General features: G+C 35.6%; 1 protein-coding gene and 2 long non-coding RNA genes across 3 annotated transcripts; 1 reads left to right on the top strand and 2 right to left on the bottom strand.

The window, feature by feature from the left end:
• Window positions 1–4,433: 4,433 nt before the first annotated feature.
• On the bottom strand, window positions 4,434–9,903 carry LOC145960562 (uncharacterized). Its single transcript, XR_014435404.1, has 9 exons — window positions 9,698–9,903; window positions 9,406–9,545; window positions 9,094–9,207; window positions 8,610–8,727; window positions 8,245–8,350; window positions 7,887–8,038; window positions 5,695–6,326; window positions 5,364–5,589; window positions 4,434–5,278 (listed from the first exon to the last, which is right to left on the bottom strand). It is a non-coding gene; the product is annotated as an uncharacterized LOC145960562 (long non-coding RNA).
• On the top strand, window positions 5,692–7,234 carry LOC145960563 (uncharacterized). The gene is made up of 2 exons (XR_014435405.1): window positions 5,692–6,616; window positions 6,995–7,234. It is a non-coding gene; the product is annotated as an uncharacterized LOC145960563 (long non-coding RNA).
• A 10,546-nt stretch (window positions 9,904–20,449) lies between the features above and the next one.
• LOC145960122 (uncharacterized) lies at window positions 20,450–22,372 on the bottom strand. Its single transcript, XM_083079391.1, has 2 exons — window positions 21,664–22,372; window positions 20,450–21,120 (listed from the first exon to the last, which is right to left on the bottom strand). The coding sequence occupies exons 1-2, from the start codon at window positions 22,370–22,372 to the stop codon at window positions 20,450–20,452; spliced, it is 1,380 nt and encodes a 459-aa protein (XP_082935517.1).
• Window positions 22,373–24,768: the final 2,396 nt, after the last annotated feature.

Here is a 24,768-nt window from a genome sequence, read left to right as displayed (position 1 = left end):
TCTTCGCATCTAGTCGGTAAAAAAGTGGACTTTAGGATCCCCTTAAGATCTGGAATAATTGCATTTCTACAAAAAAATCAAAATAACATTGATTTAGTTGAAGTGCAAATAAGCATAGATGGACTACCAATTTCAAATTCTTCTACTAATCAATTGTGGCCTATTTTAGGCTCGATAATATCCAATCTTGACGACATTTTTCTTATTGGCTGTTATTTTGGTTCAAAGAAACCAGACAATTGTAACGAATTTTTGCAAGATTTTGTGGATGAGGCAAAAATTCTTGTTACTGAAGGACTTTACTATAGAGGAAAACATATATCTGTGTATATATATTCATTAATTGCTGATGCACCCGCAGAATCTTTTGTAACTGTCACAAAAGGACATACAGGTTATTTTAGTTGTGTTAAATGTACAACTGAAGGCAATTATATTGACGGTAGAATGTATTTCCCTGATATAAATTGTCATAAACGGACAAATGAAAGTTTCCTTCAACAAAGACAAATAGAGCATCATATTGGATGGAGTATTTTATCAAATTGTAAATCCGTACGTTACTTATAGATGGCGTTAATTTAAAAGCCGGTAACTGCCGCCGCCAACATGTAACGGGTGGCAGTGAAAGCTGGCGGCGCTCATATAACGCGTGAGCGAAGTCGCACGAAGTCTCTCTCGCCTCCGAATAGCGGAATAAGAAAGTCCAATAATCTGTGATCATTAAAAGTATATTTCAAAAGATACAAGAGTCTATTCCATCCGTTCGGTTCTCTCGTCCTCATCCTTCTTCGACGAATTTAAAAAATCTATCCAACGGCAGCCGCGGAATTAAATCAGAGAACATCCAGCTATCTTTCAACATCAGAAGTGGGATCACCGGTTGGTGGAATCCTTGTACGGACGCAGGCCAAGGTCAAAGTCAGGATACCTGTGTAGAGAAAAAACGAGCGTGTTAATACGGAGCACGTGACAGATAAAAATGGATCGAGCAGCATTAGAGAGGCTCACGGTCGAGCAACTGCGACAGGAAGCAGCCAGGTACCGCCTTCCAACGACGGGGAGAAAGATCGATCTGATCGAGACGATCATTTCTCATCTCGAGGACAATGGCCCTGTCGCAGATCTGTTGGGGCCAACTCCGGGTCAAGAGGACACCGGAGACGGAGCAGGCCTTTCGAGACGAGCGGATTCGCCGGAGCAGTCCGATGTCCTCCGCCAGATGGTTAACGCGCTGCAGAACGTTATCCGACGGCAGGACGAGGAACGAGAGGAGCAAAGGCGCTGCTTCCAGGAGCAGCAGCGGCAGTTCGGCTAGCTACTGGAAGTCCTCACGACACAGAGGACCACGGGCGCGCCGGCGATGAACGGCGCTTCAGAACGTGAGAATCCAGTTCCGGGGCCGTCTGGCTTTTCGGAGAGATCGATCTCGAGCCAGGAGGCAGCCCCTGCCAGGGCGTCAGCGTGGTCGACGGGCGGCGCGATTCAGGCGTTGGCCTCCCAGATACCGGAGTTTTCCGGAAAGAAGGACGAAAATGTGCGAGCCTGGGTCCGCAGAATAGAGAAGATCGTCCAGGTGCACGGAGTTGGCGACGGCGTTACGTTGCTAGCAGCCTCCAGCAAGCTATCTAGATCTGCCCGGAGATGGTTCGACATCCAGGGCGGAGCGGCGATCGAGTCGTGGACGGGTCTCCGCGACGAGCTGGTCAAAGTATTTGATCAGAAGGTGCCATTCTTCAAGGTCATGCAGAAGATTGAAGGTAGAAAATGGTTACTAGCCAAGGAGACCTACGATGAGTACGCCATAGACAAATTGGCGCTCATGCATCGGGTGGACTTGACGGAGAAAGATAAAATCCACCTGTTGATTGGCGGCATCGCACAGTCCTCGCTGCGCGGCACGGCGTTATCCTTAAACGCAATGACGGTGGACACCTTCATGGAGCACATAAGGCGAATCACGCAAGGCGTCACGGAGCAAGACAGGAAGCCGACGGCGACGAACTCGATGGCCAAGCCCAAGGATGGAGCCTGCAGGAATTGCGGGAAGAAGGGTCACGGCCATAAAGAATGCAAAGGTGAGATAATTTGTTTTTATTGTAAAGAGAAGGGACATCGACGCTTCGATTGTTCTCAAGAAGAAAGACGGGAAAGACAGAAACAGACGGCAACGTCGGCGGTGGCGGCTAGAGTCTCGGAGGAGTGTTCCTCGGCGGACGTGGTGGCAGTCGTCCAGGAGGGTCCTCGCCGGCTCGTCATCGAAGACCCTGTGATCGACGTCGATAGTCTGTTGGGCAAACGCAGACAATTAACGGCGTTAGTTGATACCGGTAGTCTCGTTTCTTTCATGAAATTTAAGATATTCAGTAATTATGTAAAGCCGGTGCGCGTAAAGTTAAACTCGACAAATAGAGTGTTAAAAAATTTGAGCGATCGAGCGTTAGAAATTTGCGGAACCGTTAAAGTTCATATACATTGCGAGCGATACCAGGAATTGAATTTTTGATATCTTTCTTTGTATTAAAAAACGATTCTTTTAGCGCTGATTTGATTATAGGTCGCGACTTTTTCATAAACGAAAATCTTACTTTGATATTGAAGCCTTCAGCTCAAGGGCAAAAAAACACGGTCGAACTGTTTGCCTACTTGCCTCTTTGTGTTGAGGAGCGAAATAATAGCCTAGAACAAACAATTGATAACCTTACAACAGATTCGGATATGATAGAGACAGACTTCGGATATGATACAGAAAAGCGATTGAAAACATTGATACGCGAAATAGAAAATAAAGAGATCATACCGGTAGAAGATGACTATTGCGTGAAGGTCAGGCTCAAAGACGAGTCCTTGTACGCGTACGCTCCCCGGAGATTCGCGCACACCGAACGTCTTCAGATGCGAAAAATATACCGACGATCTTCTCCAACGGGATATCATCCGGCCAAGCGTATCCTCGTATTGCGCAAGGGTCGTCCCTGTAAGGAAAAAAGACGGTAGCATGAGACTGTGTGTCGATTTACGACCATTAAATAATAAAGTTATAAAACAAAAATATCCATTCCCCGTAATTGAAGAATGTCTCGCGAGACTCGGGGACAATAAAGTATTTTCTTTGTTAGACTTAAAAGATAGATTGACTATATGTTCAGTTTATTTAGATCATTTTTAATAAATTGACATTAAAATAATTTCAATCTCGTAATTTTCATGTTTAATTCTTAGTACTTTTTTCTTTCTATGTTCATATTAGTCATATTATTTATTTAACTTATTTATAACTTATTTATTTTATTTCTTTGACTTTATGTTCAGTTTATATTTAGATCATTTTTAATAAATTAACATTTCAATCTCGTAATTTCATGTTTAATTTAGTACTTTTTCTTTCTTTGTTCATATTAATTACATTATTTATTTAACTTATTTTACTTTTGTCCTTTGTTTTTACGTAGGCATCGTCAAGATAATGAGATACCGAGACATTTATTATCGCTTTAGACAGCACCCTTTGTAACAGACTCCGATATAAAACACTTTGTTATTATATTTTTTCATTATATTATCTTTTATTATATACTTTCGCGCTGAAGATGACCCAAAAATAGGGTCGAAACGTTCGCTATCCTCTCTTTGTATGCTTTAATATCAATATTTATTTGATTGTATTATAAATAAATGTGTTATAACATCGACACTCGACTCGTATTGCCATTATAACTGTTTTGTTTAATTTTATATTTCGAGTCTTATATTTATTAATTTTTGTAATTTAAACGCTGGCTGCAATAATGCGTTCCTACTCGTTCTTCAATAGTATTAAATTTACGTTTGGTGATGAAGCGGTCTTGTCCTTTAAGAAATGGATTAAATATCAGAAATTAATTATTAACTGTAAGGTCAAGATTGAGTTTTTGCGTAATTGTATTATGTATAATGTCACTCCGCCACACATAGATAACTGCTTTAAGACGTTTAAAAATTTCACATATCCTAGATCTGTTAATAAATTTAAACTCTTCAAACATGCGTTTACAAAAAAACTATTGCGTATTGAAATTAATGACTTTTTTTCTTTATCTGGATTCGCGCGCACTCAGATTTACAAAATCTCTAAGGCTATGTATTCTCGCGTTCCTGTGTCCGTTTGCAATTCTTTCTTTTCTAAACAAGCGGGACCATTGTTTTCCTTTTTTTGTAACCAACGAGAGAGACTCAACAAGAAATTTGCCTCTCTACGATCTAGGCGTAATGCCTTTCTCCAAAAGTTAGATTCCATACATTATTTTTGTGGTTTTTCTTTTACGTCTGGGAATTTTGGAAACCTAAATAATATGAAGTTCTCCTTTAAATCTCCGGAACCGGCCCTTCATTCCGATGACATTATTGAGATCAAAGTTGATTCTGGGTCGTTTATCAACAATCACTATTCCCTTTGTGACATTAACAAAAAATGGTTTGTTAATTTATCGTCCATTACCATCCCGAAGAATATACAATCCTTGTTACAGCTGGGCGAGAATTTCAGTCTTCCTACACAGAACAATGACATGCTAACAATGGAGTTCATCAAGAGTTTTGAAAATAACATAAGAAAACTTCCTGCGGTCAGTCAATCAGCTATTCGGAATCGATCGTTGAACACTATCAACAATTTACCTTCTTACTCAGTTAACAGAGACGAACTTGATGAGACCCTGAATAGACTTACATTAGCTACGAAAAAGTTTCTTAACAGCAACAAAAACCTAATTTTGACTCGTGCAGACAAAGGTAATGTCACAGTTGCTTTAGACAAAGACAAATATGTTAGAGAAGTCGAAAATCTTTTGATGGACACTGACACGTACATGGTGGTTGGAAGAAGCCCTGTCAAGAAGTTAACAAATAGTTTACGTGAAATTTTAACGAGATGGAGGAAGTCGAATTTCATCTCAGCTTCCACTTACAAGTCACTTTATTACAGTGATGGTATTTTACCGAGAGCTTACGGTTTACCCAAAATCCACAAACCGAACTGTCCATTTAGAATAATTGTTTCATCCATAAACAGTCCTTTGTACTTTTTAGCCACATATTTACATAAGATCATGATTAAGAGTTTTCCGGTTTCTCACAGCCATGTCTCCAACAGTTGTGATGTGGTTAAAAAACTGTCTAATACATACCTCGACAACAAATTCAGATTAGTTTCGCTGGATGTAATTTCTCTTTTTACCAACGTGCCAACAGATCTGATTATTGACAGCGTTTCTTCCAGATGGAGTAATATCTCGCCAAACTGTGACATACCATGCAATGAATTCCTTTTAGCAGTTAAGTTTGTGTTGGATTCATCCTTTTTCACCTTTAACGACATCACTTACAAGCAATCCTTTGGCACGCCGATGGGCTCCCCCTTGTCTCCTATTGTAGCTGACATAGTGTTGCAGGATTTGGAAAACAAAGCACTTCTTTCCTTAAAATTTACTCCCCCCTTTTATTTAAGGTATGTTGATGATGTTCTGTTAGCCATTCCTCCTTCTTTTTTTAAAGATACTCTGGACACTTTCAATTCTTTCCATCCTCGTCTACAATTCACAATGAAAATTGCTGTAGACAATAAAATTAACTTTTTAGATGTGACTTTAATTTCCGACAATAATTTTATAATTTTTGACTGGTACCGTAAAGATACCTTTTCCGGGAGATACCTACACTTCTTATCTCAACATCCTCTCTGCCAAAAAAGAGGCACAGTAATTGGTTTAATAGACAAGGTTTTCCGCTTGTCTCACCCTGTTTTCCATTGTAAGAATATTAAATTGGCTATCAACATCCTTTTAAGCAATGGATACCCTTTAAATTTTATTTTCCACACATGTGTTGACCGCCTTAAGAAACACCTTTTCAAACCAAATTCCTTAGTGAATAATACCCAGGTCATAAACACAAATGATCACATTACTTATTTCACGATACCATACGTTCCTTCAATCTCCGGGCGTTTTAAACATATCGTTAAGGATTTGGATGTTCGACTCTCATATTACAGTATCAATAAAATGAAAAACTTCATCAGGGCTCATAAGGATCCTCTTCCTACCTCCAATTCTTTGAACGTCATATACAAATTGAACTGCATGGATTGCGATGCGTCCTACGTTGGACAAACTTGCAGACAACTGCATACCAGAATCAACGAACATCGCAGCCACATTAGACATAACACTAATTCTCAATCAGTCATCACGAATCACAGGGTTGGTTTTGATCATACTTTTGATTGGGATGGCGTTCAGGTTTTGGATCGAGAACCATATTTGAGTAAAAGATTGATCTCCGAAATGCTATATATCAAGAGGCAAAAAAATGGTCTCAATTTGCAAACGGATACTGAACGTTTACCAGATATTTATTTAAATACTGTCAACAACTTGCCAAAAATTTAACACAGTTTCTAGCATAACAAATAGGTCTGCGACTTTGCGTATGTGTACATTTATACATTATTTGACTCTCTTTACCGTTTATATATAAGTCACATTTATCCGTTAAAGACGAGTCGATCTTTGTCTTCGGAGATGTTAAGTTGTCTCTATTCATCTCCTCGGCGCGTCATTATCTTCGATGCCTGGAAGTAAGTCTTATTTCCGTAGTTTTAACTTCTTATCTTTTTAACCTTTTAATTTTTATTTCTTGACTATATGTTCAGTTTATTTAGATCATTTTTAATAAATTGACATTAAAATAATTTCAATCTCGTAATTTTCATGTTTAATTCTTAGTACTTTTTTCTTTCTATGTTCATATTAGTCATATTATTTATTTAACTTATTTATAACTTATTTATTTTATTTCTTTGACTTTATGTTCAGTTTATATTTAGATCATTTTTAATAAATTAACATTTCAATCTCGTAATTTCATGTTTAATTTAGTACTTTTTCTTTCTTTGTTCATATTAATTACATTATTTATTTAACTTATTTTACTTTTGTCCTTTGTTTTTACGTAGGCATCGTCAAGATAATGAGATACCGAGACATTTATTATCGCTTTAGACAGCACCCTTTGTAACAGACTCCGATATAAAACACTTTGTTATTATATTTTTTCATTATATTATCTTTTATTATATACTTTCGCGCTGAAGATGACCCAAAAATAGGGTCGAAACGTTCGCTATCCTCTCTTTGTATGCTTTAATATCAATATTTATTTGATTGTATTATAAATAAATGTGTTATAACATCGACACTCGACTCGTATTGCCATTATAACTGTTTTGTTTAATTTTATATTTCGAGTCTTATATTTATTAATTTTTGTAACTAAAAGATAGCTTTCATCAAATAAAAGTACATGAAGACTCGATGAAATATTTTTCGTTCGCGACTCCCGACGGACAATTCGAATATAAAAGACTTCCGTTCGATTATTGTGAAGCACCGGCCGAATTTCAGAAAAGATTGATACAAATTCTAAATTCATTCATCCGGGAGGATAAAGTAATTCTGTATATCGATGATGTATTAATTCCGTCAAAAACCGTTGAAGAAAATTTAAAAACAATAAAAGAAATTATGCTCGTTCTTAAGAAATACGGATTCGCGTTTAACTTACCTAAATGCAAATTTCTTAGAGAAAAGATAGAATTCCTCGGTTATATTATTTCGAAAGACGGACTTACGTTAAGCTCGCGGCACACGGAAGCCGTAAAAAATTACAAACAACCAGAAGATCGGCTTCAATTGCAAAAATTTCTCGGTCTCGTAAATTATTTCCGGAGATTTATTAATAATTACGCGGGGATAGCACAACCGCTTCAAAACCTTTTAAAAAAATGTAAAATTTGAATTTGACAACGCGTGTATCGAATCTTTCAATCAATTAAAAACGAAACTCACCTCGACGCCGGTGTTACGCCTGTATAATCCTGCAGCAGAAACGCAGCTGCACACAGACGCCTGTAGTACGGGCCTCGGTGCGATCTTACTTCAGAGACAGGATGACCAGTCCTGGGCCCCAGTTGCGTATTTCAGCCAGACCACGAACAGCGCTGAAAGAAATTATCATAGCTATGAATTGGAAATGTTAGCCGTTGTGCGAGCTATTGGAAGATTCCATTTATATTTTTATGGTCTAAACTTTACAATAATAACGGATTGTAATGCAATTGTATATGCGGTAAAAAAGGCGAATCTTAATCCGAGAATAGCGAGATGGACTCTCGCGCTACAAAATTATACGTTTAATATAACTCACCGGCCTGGTTCACGCATGTCTCACGTGGATGCACTCAGCCGTAGCGTTGCATACGTAAATGAGCTTTCTCTCGAGCGCGAGTTGGAGTTCCGTCAATTGGCTGACCCTAGAATACACGAAATAGCAAAAGAATTAGAAATGCGAGATAACGATCGATTTAACTTAATAGATGGATTAGTATATCGACGTGAAAACGAACATATGAAATTTGTAGTGCCTGAATCGATGATAATGAGCATTTTGCGGGCTCATCACGATGACATGGCACATTGTGGCGCGGAAAAAACATTATTAGGCATAAAACAAAGTTATTGGTTCCCTTCTATGCGGAAAAAAACGTATGATTATATAGAAAATTGTCTCACCTGTCTTATGGCTAATAATGCGACAAACAGATTCGAGAGAGAGACTGCTCTGTATCCATTGCCCAGCTCTCCGATGCAGATACTGCACGCTGATCATTTTGGACCGCTACAAGATACTCTTGAAAATTTCAAACATATATTAGTTATAGTAGATGCTTTTACCAGATTGACGTGGTTATTTGCAACAAAGTCGACAAGCTCTAAAGAAGTTATATCACATATGGAAAAAATGTTCAATATTTTTGGAAAACCGATAGAATTAATAACAGATAGAGGCACGGCTTACACGTCACATGAATTTGCTGATTTTATCAATAGTAATCATATAAAACACAGAAAAGTAGCAGTAGCGGCACCTTGGGCAAATGGTATAGTGGAGCGAGTCAATAGGTTTATCAAAACTTCTCTCACGAAGCTGTTACACACATCCTCTGATTGGAATCAACATTTAGGAACGTTACAATATATAATAAATAATACTTACCACTCAAGTGTTAAGACGAGTCCAGCAAAACTCCTCTTAGGTTTTGATCAGCGAAGCCACACCGATTCAGTCTTCACTCAATTTACTCAGATTCTTGCTAACGTTGATTCTGATCTAGAAAAAGAAAGAGAAGAATATAGAGATAAAGCCCTTCAGGCAACAGATGCGATAAGGAATTATAACAAAAATTATCAAGACCTGCGTAGCATTAAGCCAACAATGTACAAAGAAGGCGACTATGTATTAATTAGAGATACACGTAATATACCCGGCAAGAACACTAAATTAAAGCCGAATTATAAAGGTCCTTACCTAGTTGCAAAAAGCCTGGGAAATAATCGGTATGTCATTCGTGACATCCCTGGCTTCAATTTGACAGCCAGACCATTGGACACAATCCTTTCCGCGGATCGGATTAAGCCGTGGGTCAGGCTAAAGGACTCTAGAAATGACTAAAATAAGTATAGTAATAAGTTAGTAATAAGGCATAAATCTACAATTATTCTAAGAGATTATTGTTAAATTAGTTTAAATATGACACTATATACGCTTTAAGGCCAAAGAAACGTGCAAATTACCTTTATAAGACACTGAGAGCACTCACCAGTATTATAATAACTGTCACTCTGACTTATTGCGACGTTAACTATTAATGTAAATAACGTTAAAAATATAAAATATGTAGTCGGTAAGGTAGGAACCAACCGACGCACCGAGACGGTGCGTAAGGCCAAGATGGCCGAAGCTGTAAATCCGTACGTTACTTATAGATGGCGTTAATTTAAAAGCCGGTAACTGCCGCCGCCAACATGTAACGGGTGGCAGTGAAAGCTGGCGGCGCTCATATAACGCGTGAGCGAAGTCGCACGGGTCTCTCTCGCCTCCGAATAGCGGAATAAGAAAGTCCAATAATCTGTGATCATTAAAAGTATATTTCAAAAGATACAAGAGTCTATTCCATCCGTCCGGTTCTCTCGTCCTCATCCTTCTTCGACGAATTTAAAAAATCTATCCGACGGCAGCCGCGGAATTAAATCAGAGAACATCCAGCTATCTTTCAAAATATACCGAATTTTGGAATGATAACTCATATCCCGTTGGATTATATGCACTTACAAGTAAACCTACGGAAGTGTCACTCTCCGATTTTTCTGAAATTTGGATATATTATAATACATGAAAAACTAAGGGACACGTATTTTTTTTTAGCGGCGGAAAAACATATTTAGGGGGTGAAACGACCCCCCCAAAATAGGGGGTAAAATGGAAAAATTGCGATATCTTTGAGATCAGTGAAGCGATTTTAATGATTTTTGGTATGAAAGTATCTTTTGATAGAAGACGAAAATCGATATGTTGGAGGGGGAGTGAAAATTAGGGGGTCAACTACCCCTAAAGTGACCAATTTTTTGCTGCAAAAAATCAGTTTTGATCTAATCGAAGCGAAATCTATTAAAACTTCAAAAGGAAAGCTAATTAAGGAACACGTATTTTTTTTTTATATATATATAAATATTTGGGGGGTAAACAACCCCTATATTGCCGCGCTCGTTTGACATTGCGCATGAAACACCTTGTGAAATTATATTTTTGAACTGTTCGATCTTTTTAATATATTGGTTTTTGAAGTCGCTGAATCCGAATCTGAATTCAGATTTTCAAAATTCAATATGGCGGATCCAATATGGCGGACGAAAACTCAAAAAATTACTTGAATAGACAGTAACTCGACATGCGACTTTCAAAATACAATAAAATCAACTTTTGACATTTATTGTTAGTTATGTGAAGTGAATTAAACATGTTAAAAATATTAATTGTTTATAACAAAATTGTGGTTATAGTGCAAAGACATGTATAATGAAACAAAAAAAAATTAAGCAGAACCGTCTTTCGTGGAAAAGCAGGGAAAAGTAAAACGAGACGGTAGCGCGGAGAGAATTCACATCAGACGGACACGCCGTGTTTGCTTGTATAGCCTCCGCGCGGCCGAATGGTGGGGGGCCGAGATCTGTAGCGGCGCGACGTCATTGATGGAAAAGGAAATTCTACGCCGTTCGGTATCACTGTCCGCTATGAATCCAAAAAATATTATACGGCTTTTGCAAGAAGCGTTTGATCAACCGCAGTATAATTTGGAATCTGCTGTAAACGACGATGAGAGGACTTTTAGTTTTCAATTAGAAACTCTAATAAAAGATTCAATGAATGATGCCTTTTTTGTAGAAACACATGAAACCTTAATTTTTGACGATCAAAATGATATTCAAGGTCCTATTTTAATCAAAGATGACGACATTTCTGATTTTGAGGATGAAACATCTTCTGACTTACAGTTAGACTCTTCCAAAGTTGATGAAGTTGATGATGAATATAAACGAAAAGTCATTGAATATTGGAAATCAGGAAAAAAAAGAAAAGTGAAATTTGAAAACGTTCAAAGTAAATTTAAGCGATTAAAATCAAAGCGTCAGTTATATCGTTGGGAAGCTCAACTTGAAAAAGGTGGAACTAGGAATGAGAAATTGAAGAAAATTTCTGAATATGTTATATCCCAATTTCAAGAAGCGGTTGAAAAGTCAATAACGATTCACGATGTTGATATTCGTAGATGGGCTTTAAAAGCTCGAGATAACTTTTCACTTTCCCCTGATTCATTCACAGCATCATCGAAATGGCTTCACACTTTTAAAACAAAGTACAAGATTGTGTCAAGAAAAGTTAATAAGTTTATAACGCAAAAATCTGTAGTTGATCAAGTTAAACTTAAAGAACAAGCTACAGAATTCGTTGATGATATAAGCAGACTTATTTCAGAAGTAGGAGAATGTAATATATTTAATACTGATCAGTTTGGATTTAATTTGGAGATGCATACTGGGCGCACTCTGTCATTTAAAGGAGAACTAAAAATCGAAGCACTGGCGCAATCTTTAAATTCGATGACTCACAGTTACACGATTCAACCTCTTATTTCTGCTAATGGTACTTTATTATCTCCGTTGTTAATTGTACTCCAAGAAAAAGATGGTATATTCGGCCCGAGAATAAAAAAGAATTTATTCATTCCTGAAAATGTCCATGTACTTGCCTCTAAATCAGGTAAATTAACGTCAAACCTAGTCCAAGAATGGTTTACAGAGATTTTCCTGCCATCAACTAACAATGAAAGTATTCTATTGTTAGATTCTTGGAGTGGACAGAATTCACAAATGCTTAATACTTTATCAACGTCTGGAAAATCCGTTGTAATTAAAACCATTCCTGCTGGTACAACGGGGATGATTCTCTTAGATGTCTTTTTCTTTCGACCTTGGAAGAATTTTATTAGGTATTTTTCAGATAATGTCATTTTACACAACTATCAATATGACATAAATTTGCACCATCGAAATAACGTCATTAAACTGCAATCGCTAATACACAATCAGTTTGCTTCTCCTCGATTTCAAAATCTCATTAAATACTCATGGTATAAAAGTGGGTATATAAAAGAAAAACCGTTGGAATTTGATAACCTCGTTGATATGATCCACGCGTTCAACGCTGAAGGTGAATTTGTAAAAGAATGTCTTATCGAAGCTGTAAAATCATTCGGAAATTCACTAACTCTTTCAGAAGCTTCAAGTATTCCACTGAGTAAAAAGACAGCATCGAGAATTACTCATATCGCGTCTTCCCTAGAAGAAAAATTGAAATATTTATTGGCAACGTGCGCATATTTCTCGTTATGTCTCGATGAAAGCACCGATAATCGACACGTGAGTCAATTGAGTATTTTTGCTCGAATCGTACAAAACGATTTCTCATGTGTCGAGGAGCTCTTAGATTTCGTACCATTGCACGATACAACAACGGGTATAGATATTTTCAAAGCTGTAGAACAAACATTAAAAAAATTTAACATCGATTTTTCCAAATGTTCCGCTATCGTAACTGACGGCGCAAAGGCGATGACAGGTTCGAAAATTGGATTCTTCAGCCAAATAAAGCAGCGAGATTTAAAGTTTCCTATTATTCATTGTATCATACATCAAGAAGCATTATGTGGAAAAGCAATTAAACTGTGTACCGCAATGCAAACTATCTCTAAAATTATTAATGTAATTAAAGGCGGTAATAAATCCCTCACTCATAGAAAATTTCAATCTTTTCTAGAAGAACATAATGCTATTTATAAAGATATACCTTTATATTGTGAGGTTCGGTGGCTTAGTGCCGGAAGATGTTTAGAAAAATTTTTTGAGCTAAGAAAAGAAATCTTCATTTTCTTGCAAGAAATGTCTCTAGCAAAATGTAACGATTTTATACCCTTTTTGAAGATTTAGATTTTCTTTCTGAACTTGCCTTTATCACCGACTTAACTTCCCATTTAAATAATTTAAATCTAAAGCTGCAAAAGGCAAATCAAACAATTTCTCAATTAGTAAGTCATATTGACTCATTCCGTAGGAAATTAGTATTATTCAAAAATCATATAGAAAGCGATATCTTTCATTTTTATCCCTCTTGCCAAATTCTTTTTACAGAACATGGCAAAGATTGTGACTTTAAGAAACATCTCCATTTAGTCGAGTCATTAATAGCTCAGTTTGATACGCGTTTCCGTGATTTCGAAACACTTAGAAAAGATCTAATTCTTTTTGAAAATCCTTTTACGGTTAAAATTGAGGAACAAAATTTAGAGTTTCAAGAAGAACTTTGCGATTTGCAAAATAATTTAATTCTCAAAACGCGGTCAGAAAAAGGGATAGACTTTTTTAAAATTTTAGACAGATCAAATTATCCAAGACTTATTAATTTTAGCCTCCGAATTTTTTCAATGTTTGGATCCACATATTCATGTGAATGCTCCTTTTCAAAATTAAAATATATAAAAACTGACAAACGTTCGTGCTTGAGTGATTCATCTTTATCTTCGCTAATGCGAACCAGTTCTTCTAATATTCCCATCGATATTTCGTCTCTTGTAAATTCTTATAAACGGCCTAGAAAATCAAATTAATATTTCTACAAATATTCTATGTTTTTATATTACTATCTTTTGCATTACTTATTAACTTCGTATTAACGTCTATAAAATTTTCCTTCCCACATGTATTATTATTTGTTGTTGTCCTCTCTAGTGGAATAGGCCTACTGGGGAAACCACTTTAAAAAAAACGCATCAACGATAGTACCTCATGGGTGATGTGGAAATCTATTGTCCCCTTATTATATTATTATATATAATTTTTAATATTAAAATTAAAATTAAAATTTTTTCATATATAATTATACATATAATAGACGTGCCTTCTTTTAATCGAAATATATTTAAATATATTTATTTATACTTATATGCATATTTTAATATATGTTGTAAAAATAAATAATATTTACACGTAAATTGATATGTTCTTAACAGCGCGTTAAAAGTTTTGAATAAAACACAAATATTTTAAATTGTTACTATTTGTTAATATTTTAAATTTTGTTAATATGTATTTTAATTATTGATATTTTGAATTGTTTTAAATTGTTAGAATATGTGCGTAATTAATAATGGAATAATTATTTTTATTATTAATAAACAATAAAAAGAATTTAGACAGATAGATTGCCACATGGCCTATGTCACATTACATTCGTGACGCGTACGCTCCTGAGCGCTCCTTAGTTATGAACGTTCGGTGGCGCGGTCGCTAAGGCGCGAGCGGTAAGGGGGGAGCAGTAGGCGTGAGTCAAGAAATCCGGCCGAAAGTTGCAACTAAATCCCAGCACTGTTATACGTTATACGTTATAAGATTCTGTAAATGAATACAAAACTTGTAAAGCTTTGTAAGACTGGAAGTCCATCCAAAGCCGTAAGACACGGATTAAGAACAATAAATAAATAATAATAAATATGTAATAAAAACGATATTATATAATTTAATTTGCAATTAAATTTTATTATTAAAAGTTGTAACCATAACTATGATTTTGTATAAAAATACTGCTTCTATTTATTCTTTTGAATACTTACTGTAACTTAATCATTATTTATTATTTCAGATGTATAACATCGTATTTTGGGATCAATTTTGTCAAGTCGTTCCTCACTGTTGGGTAAACTTCAAGGAAAAAACATTTACATGTCCTGCATCGAAATGTAATGTAACTAATGGAATAAAGAAAAAAATCAATCCTGGAAATGATTGGAAAGTATATAATTATCATAAAATTTTGGGACCTTATGATTCATCTTACAAGCCTCGAGAAGCAGAGAAGTCATGTATTGATATTTCTACCTCAGATGACATTTAGCTGCTTTAAATGAAGTCCAAACATTGCCTACCAAACGTCTCATAACGCCAAAAACATTTTATGGCGATTCTGATAATGACACGCATAGCAACGGTAAGTTTTGAATACTATTACATAAATTAAATAAAGTAATAGAAAATATATGAAAATATATTAAAAAAATAATATAATGTAAAATAATAAATAAATTTATATATTAAATAAGGCATAAATTTATTTATACAAAATATAATTTTATATTATATTATGTAGCAAGTAGTTCCAAAAAATTTAAAATAATTCAACATCCTCCGTCAACTTATAAAGTACTTGAAAATCGAGCTATAAATGTTGAAATTCAAAAGAAACGAATTCTGAATCAGTACCGAATACAGAATCTAACATAAAGCATGTGAGTACTTTAAAAATGTGGAAAAAATGCTTAAAGATATTTTATTTAAATGTAATATGCATACACACACACATAATAATATTAAGAATCATTTTTCAAAACCGATGAAACATTTTTAAATTTGCCAAAGATGTGCATATTGATACTTATTTACTTTTAAAAATATTTTTACGAAATGTATCAATTTAGAACATCTGTTTATATATAGGGTTTCTTCCTAAATAATTCTCTTAATCTGTGTGTGTGTGTGTGTGTGTGTGTGTATAACTGTGTATGTATATATAAGTGACTTTTAAGTAATTTCTAAACAAAAAAGTTTAAGAAAATATGGCTTGGTTTATTGTTAAGAAGAAAAAAATAGTCCTAAAAACAGATATATAATAATATACATATATATGTATATATTATGTATATGTATATATTATATGTATTTATTTATTTATTTGTATTCTGTATTTATATATATAAATAGATGTTTATTTTTAATCTTCCAGAAGAAGAAAACCTTATACCTCGGCAAAAATAAGTCATTTAGTAATATTCCTCCATCTTTAAAGCGTCATCCATTTTTGATAAAAATTTTTCATGAAAATAGTGAAGATGAAGAAATAGAAATGAATAGTAATGCTCTTGACTATAATCCAGAAAGTGATAATGAAAAGGAAAATGGAGGATTGGATTATGACAACAATGAAGGAATCAATAACAACGAAAATGAAGGATTCGACTTCGACAATGAAAAAATTGACAATGAGGAAAATGAAGACTTAAATAGAGGTATATTTCACGAAATACATCATAGTTTATAAAGAAACTTCAATTAAGAATTAGATAATCTTCGAATCTATTTTTATTTGATATAAAAGCAGAGGTAAACGGTTTCCCAATTATAGAAATGAATATTGAAGATGTGCATACAACTTTGCATAAGTGATATTTTTCTTTAAATTTTAATAAGTAGTATTTGTAATATTGTGGTGTAATCTTTTGTATATATACTTATTCTTCTATAAAATACTCATATAATTTAGTATTTATACAGCTCTTTGTAATTATTTTTAACATTAAAAATATATAAAGTTCTACTAGTAGGGGAGACCGGGGACAAAAGTAACAACGTCATGAAAGTAACAAGCATCGTAATAAACTACACAATATGTTGAATAATTTGTACTATATACCCAGTAAGCAAAATGTTAGCAGGTTGGCAGCAGATTGACAGCAAATTCGATCAGATTTCCATATCAGAACCGTAGCCATCTGTGTCCGCATTAAGCTTTTGTTTTGGCGACAGAGTCTGTAAAACCTAACCTGACAACATATTGTCAGCAGAATCTGTAAAACATGATCTGACAACAGGTTGTCGGCAGAACCCGAGCAGAATCTGTGCACGCAATCTGATGGCAAATTTACAACAGAAGCCGAGCAGGATCTGCGCGATGCAATTTGATGTTAGATTGCCAGCAGAAACCGAGCAGAATCTGCGCATGCAACCTGATGGCAAATTGACAGCAGAAACTGCACAAGATTTGCGCTTACTTTTATTAATATTATATAAATGCAACAAAATTGATTATTACAAGTGCTAAATAAGAATATTATCGGCAAGTTAATTACAATTTTCTTCTAAAATGACATATATGTCATATGTTATATCGTAATATATGTTAATGTAATATATGTTATATCGTAGTTATATCTCATATAGCGAAGGACTAATTTAATTTAATTTAATTTAATTAATAATAAAGTAAATGATAAAAGTAAATGTAACTTGTAAAACTGGAGATGTAATTTATTTAGAATTAAATTCTTGCTTTATGCCTCAAATAGGCAGTACATGAATAATTTTCCATTTATCATATTGATTCCAATCAGTTTAATATTCTCATCTGCTTGTATCAGATATCAGAAATTAAAGTGATAGAAATTAAAATGATAATTACTATATTTTTAATCTTTTCTTCATATTCGGGACTTTATATATATTTCTGACAGAAATTAGATTACGAGAAAGTACAGCTCACGTAGCGGTAAGTGAAGGAACTATCGAATCATGCAAACTCTGTTCCGTTTCTGCCGTCAATCTGCTATCAGAGATTGTGTGCGCAGATCCTGCTCGATTTTTGTTATCAATTTGCTATCAAATTGCGCCTCACAGATCCTGTTAAATTTCTGCTATCAATTTGCCATCAGTTATATCTGCAGGCTTTACTCGATTTCTGCCGATAATTTGACATCAAATTTCATTGCACAGATCCTGCTCGGTTTCTGCCGACAATCTGTTGTCAAATTGCGTCGCACAGATCGTGTTCAATTTCTGCCACCAATGTGCCGTCAGTTACATCAGCAGACTCTACCCGATTTCTGCCGACAATTTGATATAAAATTTTATTGCGCAGATCCTGCTCGGTTTTTGTTATCAATCTGCTGTCAAAATTGCGCCGCACAGATCCTGCTCGGTTTCTGTCACCAATGTGCCGTCAGTTACATCAGCAGACTCTACCCGATTTCTGCCGACAATTTGATATAAAATTTTATTGCGCAGATCCTGCTCGGTTTTTGTTATCAATCTGCTGTCAAAATTGCGCCGCACAGATCCTGCTCGGTTTCTGCCATCAATGTGCCGTCAGTTACATCAGCAGGCTCTACCCGATTTCTGCCGACAATTTAATATCAAATTTCATTGCGCAGATCCTGCTCGGTTTTTGTTACCAATCTGCTGTCAAAATTGCGCCGCACAGATCCTGCTCGGTTTCTGCCATCAATGTGCCGTCAATTATATCAACAAGTTCTGCTCGGTTTCTATTGACAATCTGTTGTCCAGTTATGTGAACAGATTTTGTTGTATGTCTGCTGACATGCTGGCAACATGGCCGAATATATCAATTCCTCCATGCAAACTGTAGTCTTTCTGCCTTTATAATTTGTAATGGGTGTTTGACGAAAATCTGTTCTAACAGATTTGGCTATCTGGGTAGTTAAACGCGTACGCTCCGATTCTCTTCCTTTTCAGCTAATTGTTGTAAAACGATCGCACCGGTTGCACATATAGGAGTGAAATTAGTGTATTCGTATTATTCACCTAAGTATTTCTTGTTTTAGTTTTTTTGTATCTATGCCTAATTAAAGTGTATGTATTAACGTAATTATTTGCCGGTGTATTCTTCTAAAATGTATTCATAAGTTTTTATAGTTGATTTGGCTAAGTCTTGCATCATATTTAGGCTATAATGCTTTTATTCTAAAAAATGTGTTTGAGGACAAAAGTAACACGACACTCTGTGGACGAAAGTAACATGTTTCAATGCTTAAAGTATAAGGGTTGTGTAGAATACTCAATTAGTCAATAGAACTCAGAATTTGTTATTTATTTATATTTTCCTTAATTATATTCCAGCCTATAATTATATTCCACACACGCTTCGCCCGGTACCCGCGAGTGAGTGAGTCCCGCGCGTCTAGATGGCGTGCATGCATACACTACATCCTTTTTTTTTTTTAATGAGATCATACATTATATAATAAATCCTTTTAAATACTCTCTTATATCAGTATGCGCTTATGAAAGAAAACTAAATAAAATGTTTGCAAAGAAAACAATATCTTTCTGACCATAACAAAGATAAATAGCTTTTATTGTTTTAACTCTAAAATTAAACTAATCAGTTCTTCTGCGGATTGATTTTGAATGGTATCCTTTTCATCCATAATCTTCCATGACCCGTCGACCTTCTTTAAATGAACAACATTTCTTCTATACTCTTTACCAGTTAAGTCATTCTTTACTTTTACATCCCCGCCCTTCACCTCTGTTACTGTATGAGTAGTAGGGCTGAAGTTTGGGGTCAGTTTATTTTCCTTGTTCGTGTTCTTTAAGTACACTTTTTCTCCTACTTCTAAATCCCCATATGATGCTCGTCTTTTCTGATCTCCGTATTCCTTTCCTTTTTCCTTTTTTTCTGTATCCTTGTCTCTTACTTCTTGATCGGTTACTTTGTTCTCGATATCAATCACAGCTGGAATCTTGTCACGGAATTGTCTTTGATAGAATAACTCTGAGGGAGAATTCCCTGTTGTGAAGTGTGGTGTGCTATTGTACATCATCAGGTACAAAAGTATTTCTTCATTCCAATCTCTTTTCTCTAGCTGGCTAATTTTTAATCTTTTCAGTATGTCTCTATTCTGTCTCTCTACCTCTCTATTCATTTGAGGCCAATAAGGTATTGTATTATACATTTTAATTCCACATTCGAGGCAGTATTTTTTGAATGCCTCACTTATAAATTGATTTCCATTATCACAAGTCAATGACACAGGGAATCCTAACCGTGAAAAGATTTCTTTTAAAATTTTGATAACGTCCGCAGCCGTAATATTTTTCATGACCTTTATCTCTTTGTATCTGCTAAAATATTATAATCTATGATGATCAATAACTAATCATTACTAGGCAAAGGGCCTAAAAAATCCATTGCTACATCCACCCAGGGCATGCTCGGATGTTCTCTTCTCTTCATAGGGTTAGGCGGGTTTGGGGTTGAGACCAGCGTACATCCCTTGCACGATTTGACCATGTTCTCCGCGTACATCCCTTGCACGATTTGACCATGTTCTCCGCGTTTTTGTCTATCTTCGGCCACCATACTTTCGTCCTAAGTCGGTTCTTCATTGCTACTATTCCCGGGTGTCCTTCATGGGCAGCTTCCAGCACTCTCTGACGTAATGATCGCGGGACGACAATTTTATTAAGAGAATACCTTCGTGGAAACATAGTTCTGTTTGAAAAATCTTATAACTGTTTACTGCCTCGTCCCAGTTATTGTTATACATGCCTTTCCTTACTTTTGAAATTTCATCGTCGACAGCGGAAGCGGCTTCGATTTCTCTTAATGGCACTGCAATTGGCCTGCTATATTCAACGATTTGATTTATATAGTTTTCGTTATCGAATGGTTTTGGTGCGTTTGTTTTGCATAGTCTTGACAATGGGTCAACAATGTTGGATTTACCGGGATGGTAAACGATCCTGTATCTAAAAGCCTGCAACCTCAGAACCCATCTCTCTATTCTGGCACATGGTTTTGATCTTTGTCCAAATATGGTTTCAAGAGGCTTGTGATCACTTACGAGCTCAAATTCTTTACCAAAAGGATATATCTTAAAATGCTCCACCGCCCAAACAAGGGCCAATGCCTCCTTTTCTGTTTGACAGTACCTCTTCTCGCAATCAGTAAGGCTTTTATTTCCATATGCTATTACTCTGGGACCATTGGAGTTAGTTTGAATAAGTACAGCTCCTAAACCCACTGCGGAAGCATCTGCTATAACGAGTTTTATCGTTGGGGCTGTAATAACCAAGCGTGTTTATTTTTGATAAGCTTCCTTTTAGATTTTTAAATGCTATGTCTTGTTCTGCTGTCCAATACTTTTGAATGTTGGTTGTTTTGCTTAATTTTAAGCGTAGTAACTTTCTGAACGGCTCAGTTAAAGTAGCTAAGTTTGATATCCATTTGCCCACGAAATTCACCAGACCCAGGAAACTTTGAATTTCTTCTATGATCGTAAGACGCCGGCTAGTTTGTATTACTTTTATATATTTCCCAAGAGGTTTTATTCCTTCCTCCGATCATGTCCAAGGAATTCTACTTTTCTAGTTCGATAAATGCATTTTCCTTCATTCAAAAAAACGTCGTTCTCCTTCAGAACATTTAATACTTTGTGAAGTCTCTCATCGTGGGTAGGTTTATCTTGTCCGTACACAATTATGTCATCTATGAAATTTGCTGTGCCTTCGCACCCTAGAAGTATTTTCTCAAGAACCTTCGGAAATATTTCTGGAGTGCAAAATATCCCGAACATGAGTCTTTTATACCGGAAGAGCTCTTTACTGGTACCGAAGGTTGTTATGTAGCGAGAGTCAGGATCTATTTCCAATTGATGAAATACGTTTTTGATATCTAAACGAGAGAAGTATTTTGTTTGTCTGAAATTTGGCAGCATCTCGTTCATTGTTGGCAATGGATGATTCTCTCTTATTATTGCTTCATTAGCACGCCGCATATCTATACAGATACGCACTTCGCCATTTTCTTTTAAGATTGGCACCATTGGAGATACCCAAGGTGAAAGTCCATAAACTTCTTTGATGATATCGGATTCTTTCAATTCTGCAAGTTTTGCGTTAACTTTATTTTCTAGAGGAATTGGTATTCTCCTGTATGGTTGAATTACCGGTTCGGTTGTTTTATCGATCGGTATTACAATCTTAACGTCTTTGAATTTTAGAAAAGATTGTATAGCATTTACTTGAAGACCAATTTGCAATACATCTAGTTTAATCGCAGTATTTTTGCCTAATAAATTCCGTGTACCGTTGCGAATAACATAAAATACCGCTCCTCGCACAGTGTTGTTGACATGGGCAGCAATATCTGCTTCAAAGGAACCTATAACATTTAAAGGTTCTTTACTTCCGTACGGTAAAAGTACTTTATCTGGTTTTTTTATTTGATTGGAAGCTTTCACCGCGTTTTCTTTTAAGTACTGCCAGGCTTTATCTGTGATTACGTTGCACTTGCTTCCTGAGTCAATTAACATCTCTATTTTAATTCCTCCAATCCAACAATCTATAATCGAGTCTTCGTCTAAATTGAAGATATAGGCCGGTATTCATAGTCCGATCTTATATTTAAGATCGTCTTAAGTCTGGTCCGAGGTTGACTTAAGACCTCATTCAACCAATCAAATGGCTGCGTAGCATTTCAAGCTCGAACTTAAGACAATCTCAAATATAAGATCGGACTATGAATACCGGCCATAATCTACTTCTTCTGTTTTAATGATATTTTGCTTATATTTCTTAGGTTTGGTTCCTGTTCTATTATCAAACATCCTTTTTTGTTTCGTTCTGCAGTGTTCTCGAAAGTGGCCAATAAGATTGCACTTGAGACATCTTTTATCCCTTGCTGGACATCTTCTATCGTTCTGTACGTGTTTATGACTGCCACATCTTGAGCAAACCTCATCATTACTTTTACTTTTGGTAAATATGTCGATGAAGGGAGCCGGCCTCGATTACCTTGACCTTGACATATGTTGTCAAGGTCACTGCCCTGAGTAACATCCAAAAGGTTTTAGCCGTCGCTCGTTGTTTATTAAAAAGTTATTAACAAAAGAATTTTACAATTTTAATGCTTTTCTCTTTAATGCTATCTTCGAAAATATTGATTTGAGAAAAAAAATTTTAAGCAGAAAATAAAGCCGCTAAAAAACTCTACAAAAAAAGTTATATGCATTTTTTTCATAAACCTACTATTTTAGCTGTTATATGAAAAAAATTTTAAATACATTTAATACAATTTAAATTTATATAGAATTTAATACAATTAAAAAATATCACAAATGTATGTGTACACACACACACACGCGGGGGGTGCAAGGGGGGCCTTCGGCCGCCCCTCTCGCAACCACCCCGCCGGTAGGCAAGGTGGACCTCGCTTTACAACTTACAGCATATATCCATTGTGATTGAACTCTTCGCAATGCGTCCCCTACCGCCCGGGTATAATCTTTTTTGTAGTTTTTCGGCGGCTTTATTTTTTGCTTAAAATTTTTTTTCTCAAATCAATATTTTTAGAGATAAAAAGCATTAAAATTGTGAAATTCTTTTACTAATAACTTTTTAACGAACAACGAGCGACGGCTAAAACTTTTTGGATGTTACTCAGGGCAGTGACCTTGACAACATATGTCAAGGTCAAGGTAATCAAGGCGGACTCCCTTCATCGACATATTTACCCTTGAATCGAATCTTTTTTATTAAAACCTTCTAATTGTCTACCGACTGCTTCTAACGCGTTTGCTTCACTAATAATTTGATCGAGTGTAATAGTATCTTCTACTGACAGTATTTTTTTCCGTAGCTCCGTAGAACTACATTTCTCCACTATTTGGTCTATCAAATGTTCATCACTATTCGTGAACTTACACTTACCAGCTTGATTCCGTAATCTGAGTAAGAACTTTTCAAATTTTTCTCCATCCTCTTGCTTTATTAGTCTGAATAAGTGTCTTTCATAGATTTTGCTTTGTTTTGGCGAAAAATACTCATCTAATTTATCAAGAACAGCTTTGTAGACATCTACGCCTTCCGCTTCATCGACATGTGCCTCTGGTATATTGTAATAAATATCTTGCAAAGAGAGTCCTCCAGTATGTAAAAGCGTTGCCCTCTTTTTACTTGGATTATCTATGTTTAATGCTAGCAGATATATCTCTAGCGCTCTCTTTCATTTTTCCCAGCGTATACCCACAGAGGTTGGGTCGCCTTCACAATCCAAACCATCAAGACTCGTAAGCATTGATGCTGGCTGAGTCATTTCGACCTGGAATTGAACTCTATTTTTATTGAATAGCCCTTTAGCATTTGCTAACAGATTTATCTGCATGGCTCTTAAAATATTATCATCTACTTACATATGCAAGTGATATGTAAGTGATGTAATATTAGGATTAAAGAACATTTGTTCTTATTGCGCGTGGCCCTTTAGTATTTACTAACAGATTTTCTGCATGGCCCTTGTTCGTAATAGACGATGTACGTAGTACATGACAGGGATCATGTATTTGTAGTAATTTGAGTAATTAAATTTTGTGGAAAATGTACAGGCAAAAATAATTGCTAGATAATAATTTATATGAAATAATGCTGATCCTGTCATGCAATGTAACCTGTATAACGAACGTGATTTTGATGCATGGCCCTTTGCTTAATAGCAATTCATTCTGATAATGCGTGGCCCTTCTAGGAATGAGTAATTCTTTCCGGCATTGTTATTTGTATAATTGACTACATAGTTGTATATTTGCACGTTACGAAATGAAATGTTCGTTCATCTGAGACAATGTAACTTTAACTAATAGCGTAAATAATATAAATTCTCTTGCGATATTTCTCAATACTCGCTTGTGAAATTCTCAATTTTAATTTTTAC

Source organism: Camponotus vicinus, unplaced genomic scaffold (genome assembly GCF_025532165.1).
Source record: "Camponotus vicinus isolate PSW18456_S1 unplaced genomic scaffold, iyCamVici1.0 SCAF_10, whole genome shotgun sequence".
Lineage (NCBI taxonomy): Eukaryota > Metazoa > Arthropoda > Insecta > Hymenoptera > Formicidae > Camponotus > Camponotus vicinus.
This window is presented reverse-complemented; position numbering and strand designations above follow the sequence as displayed.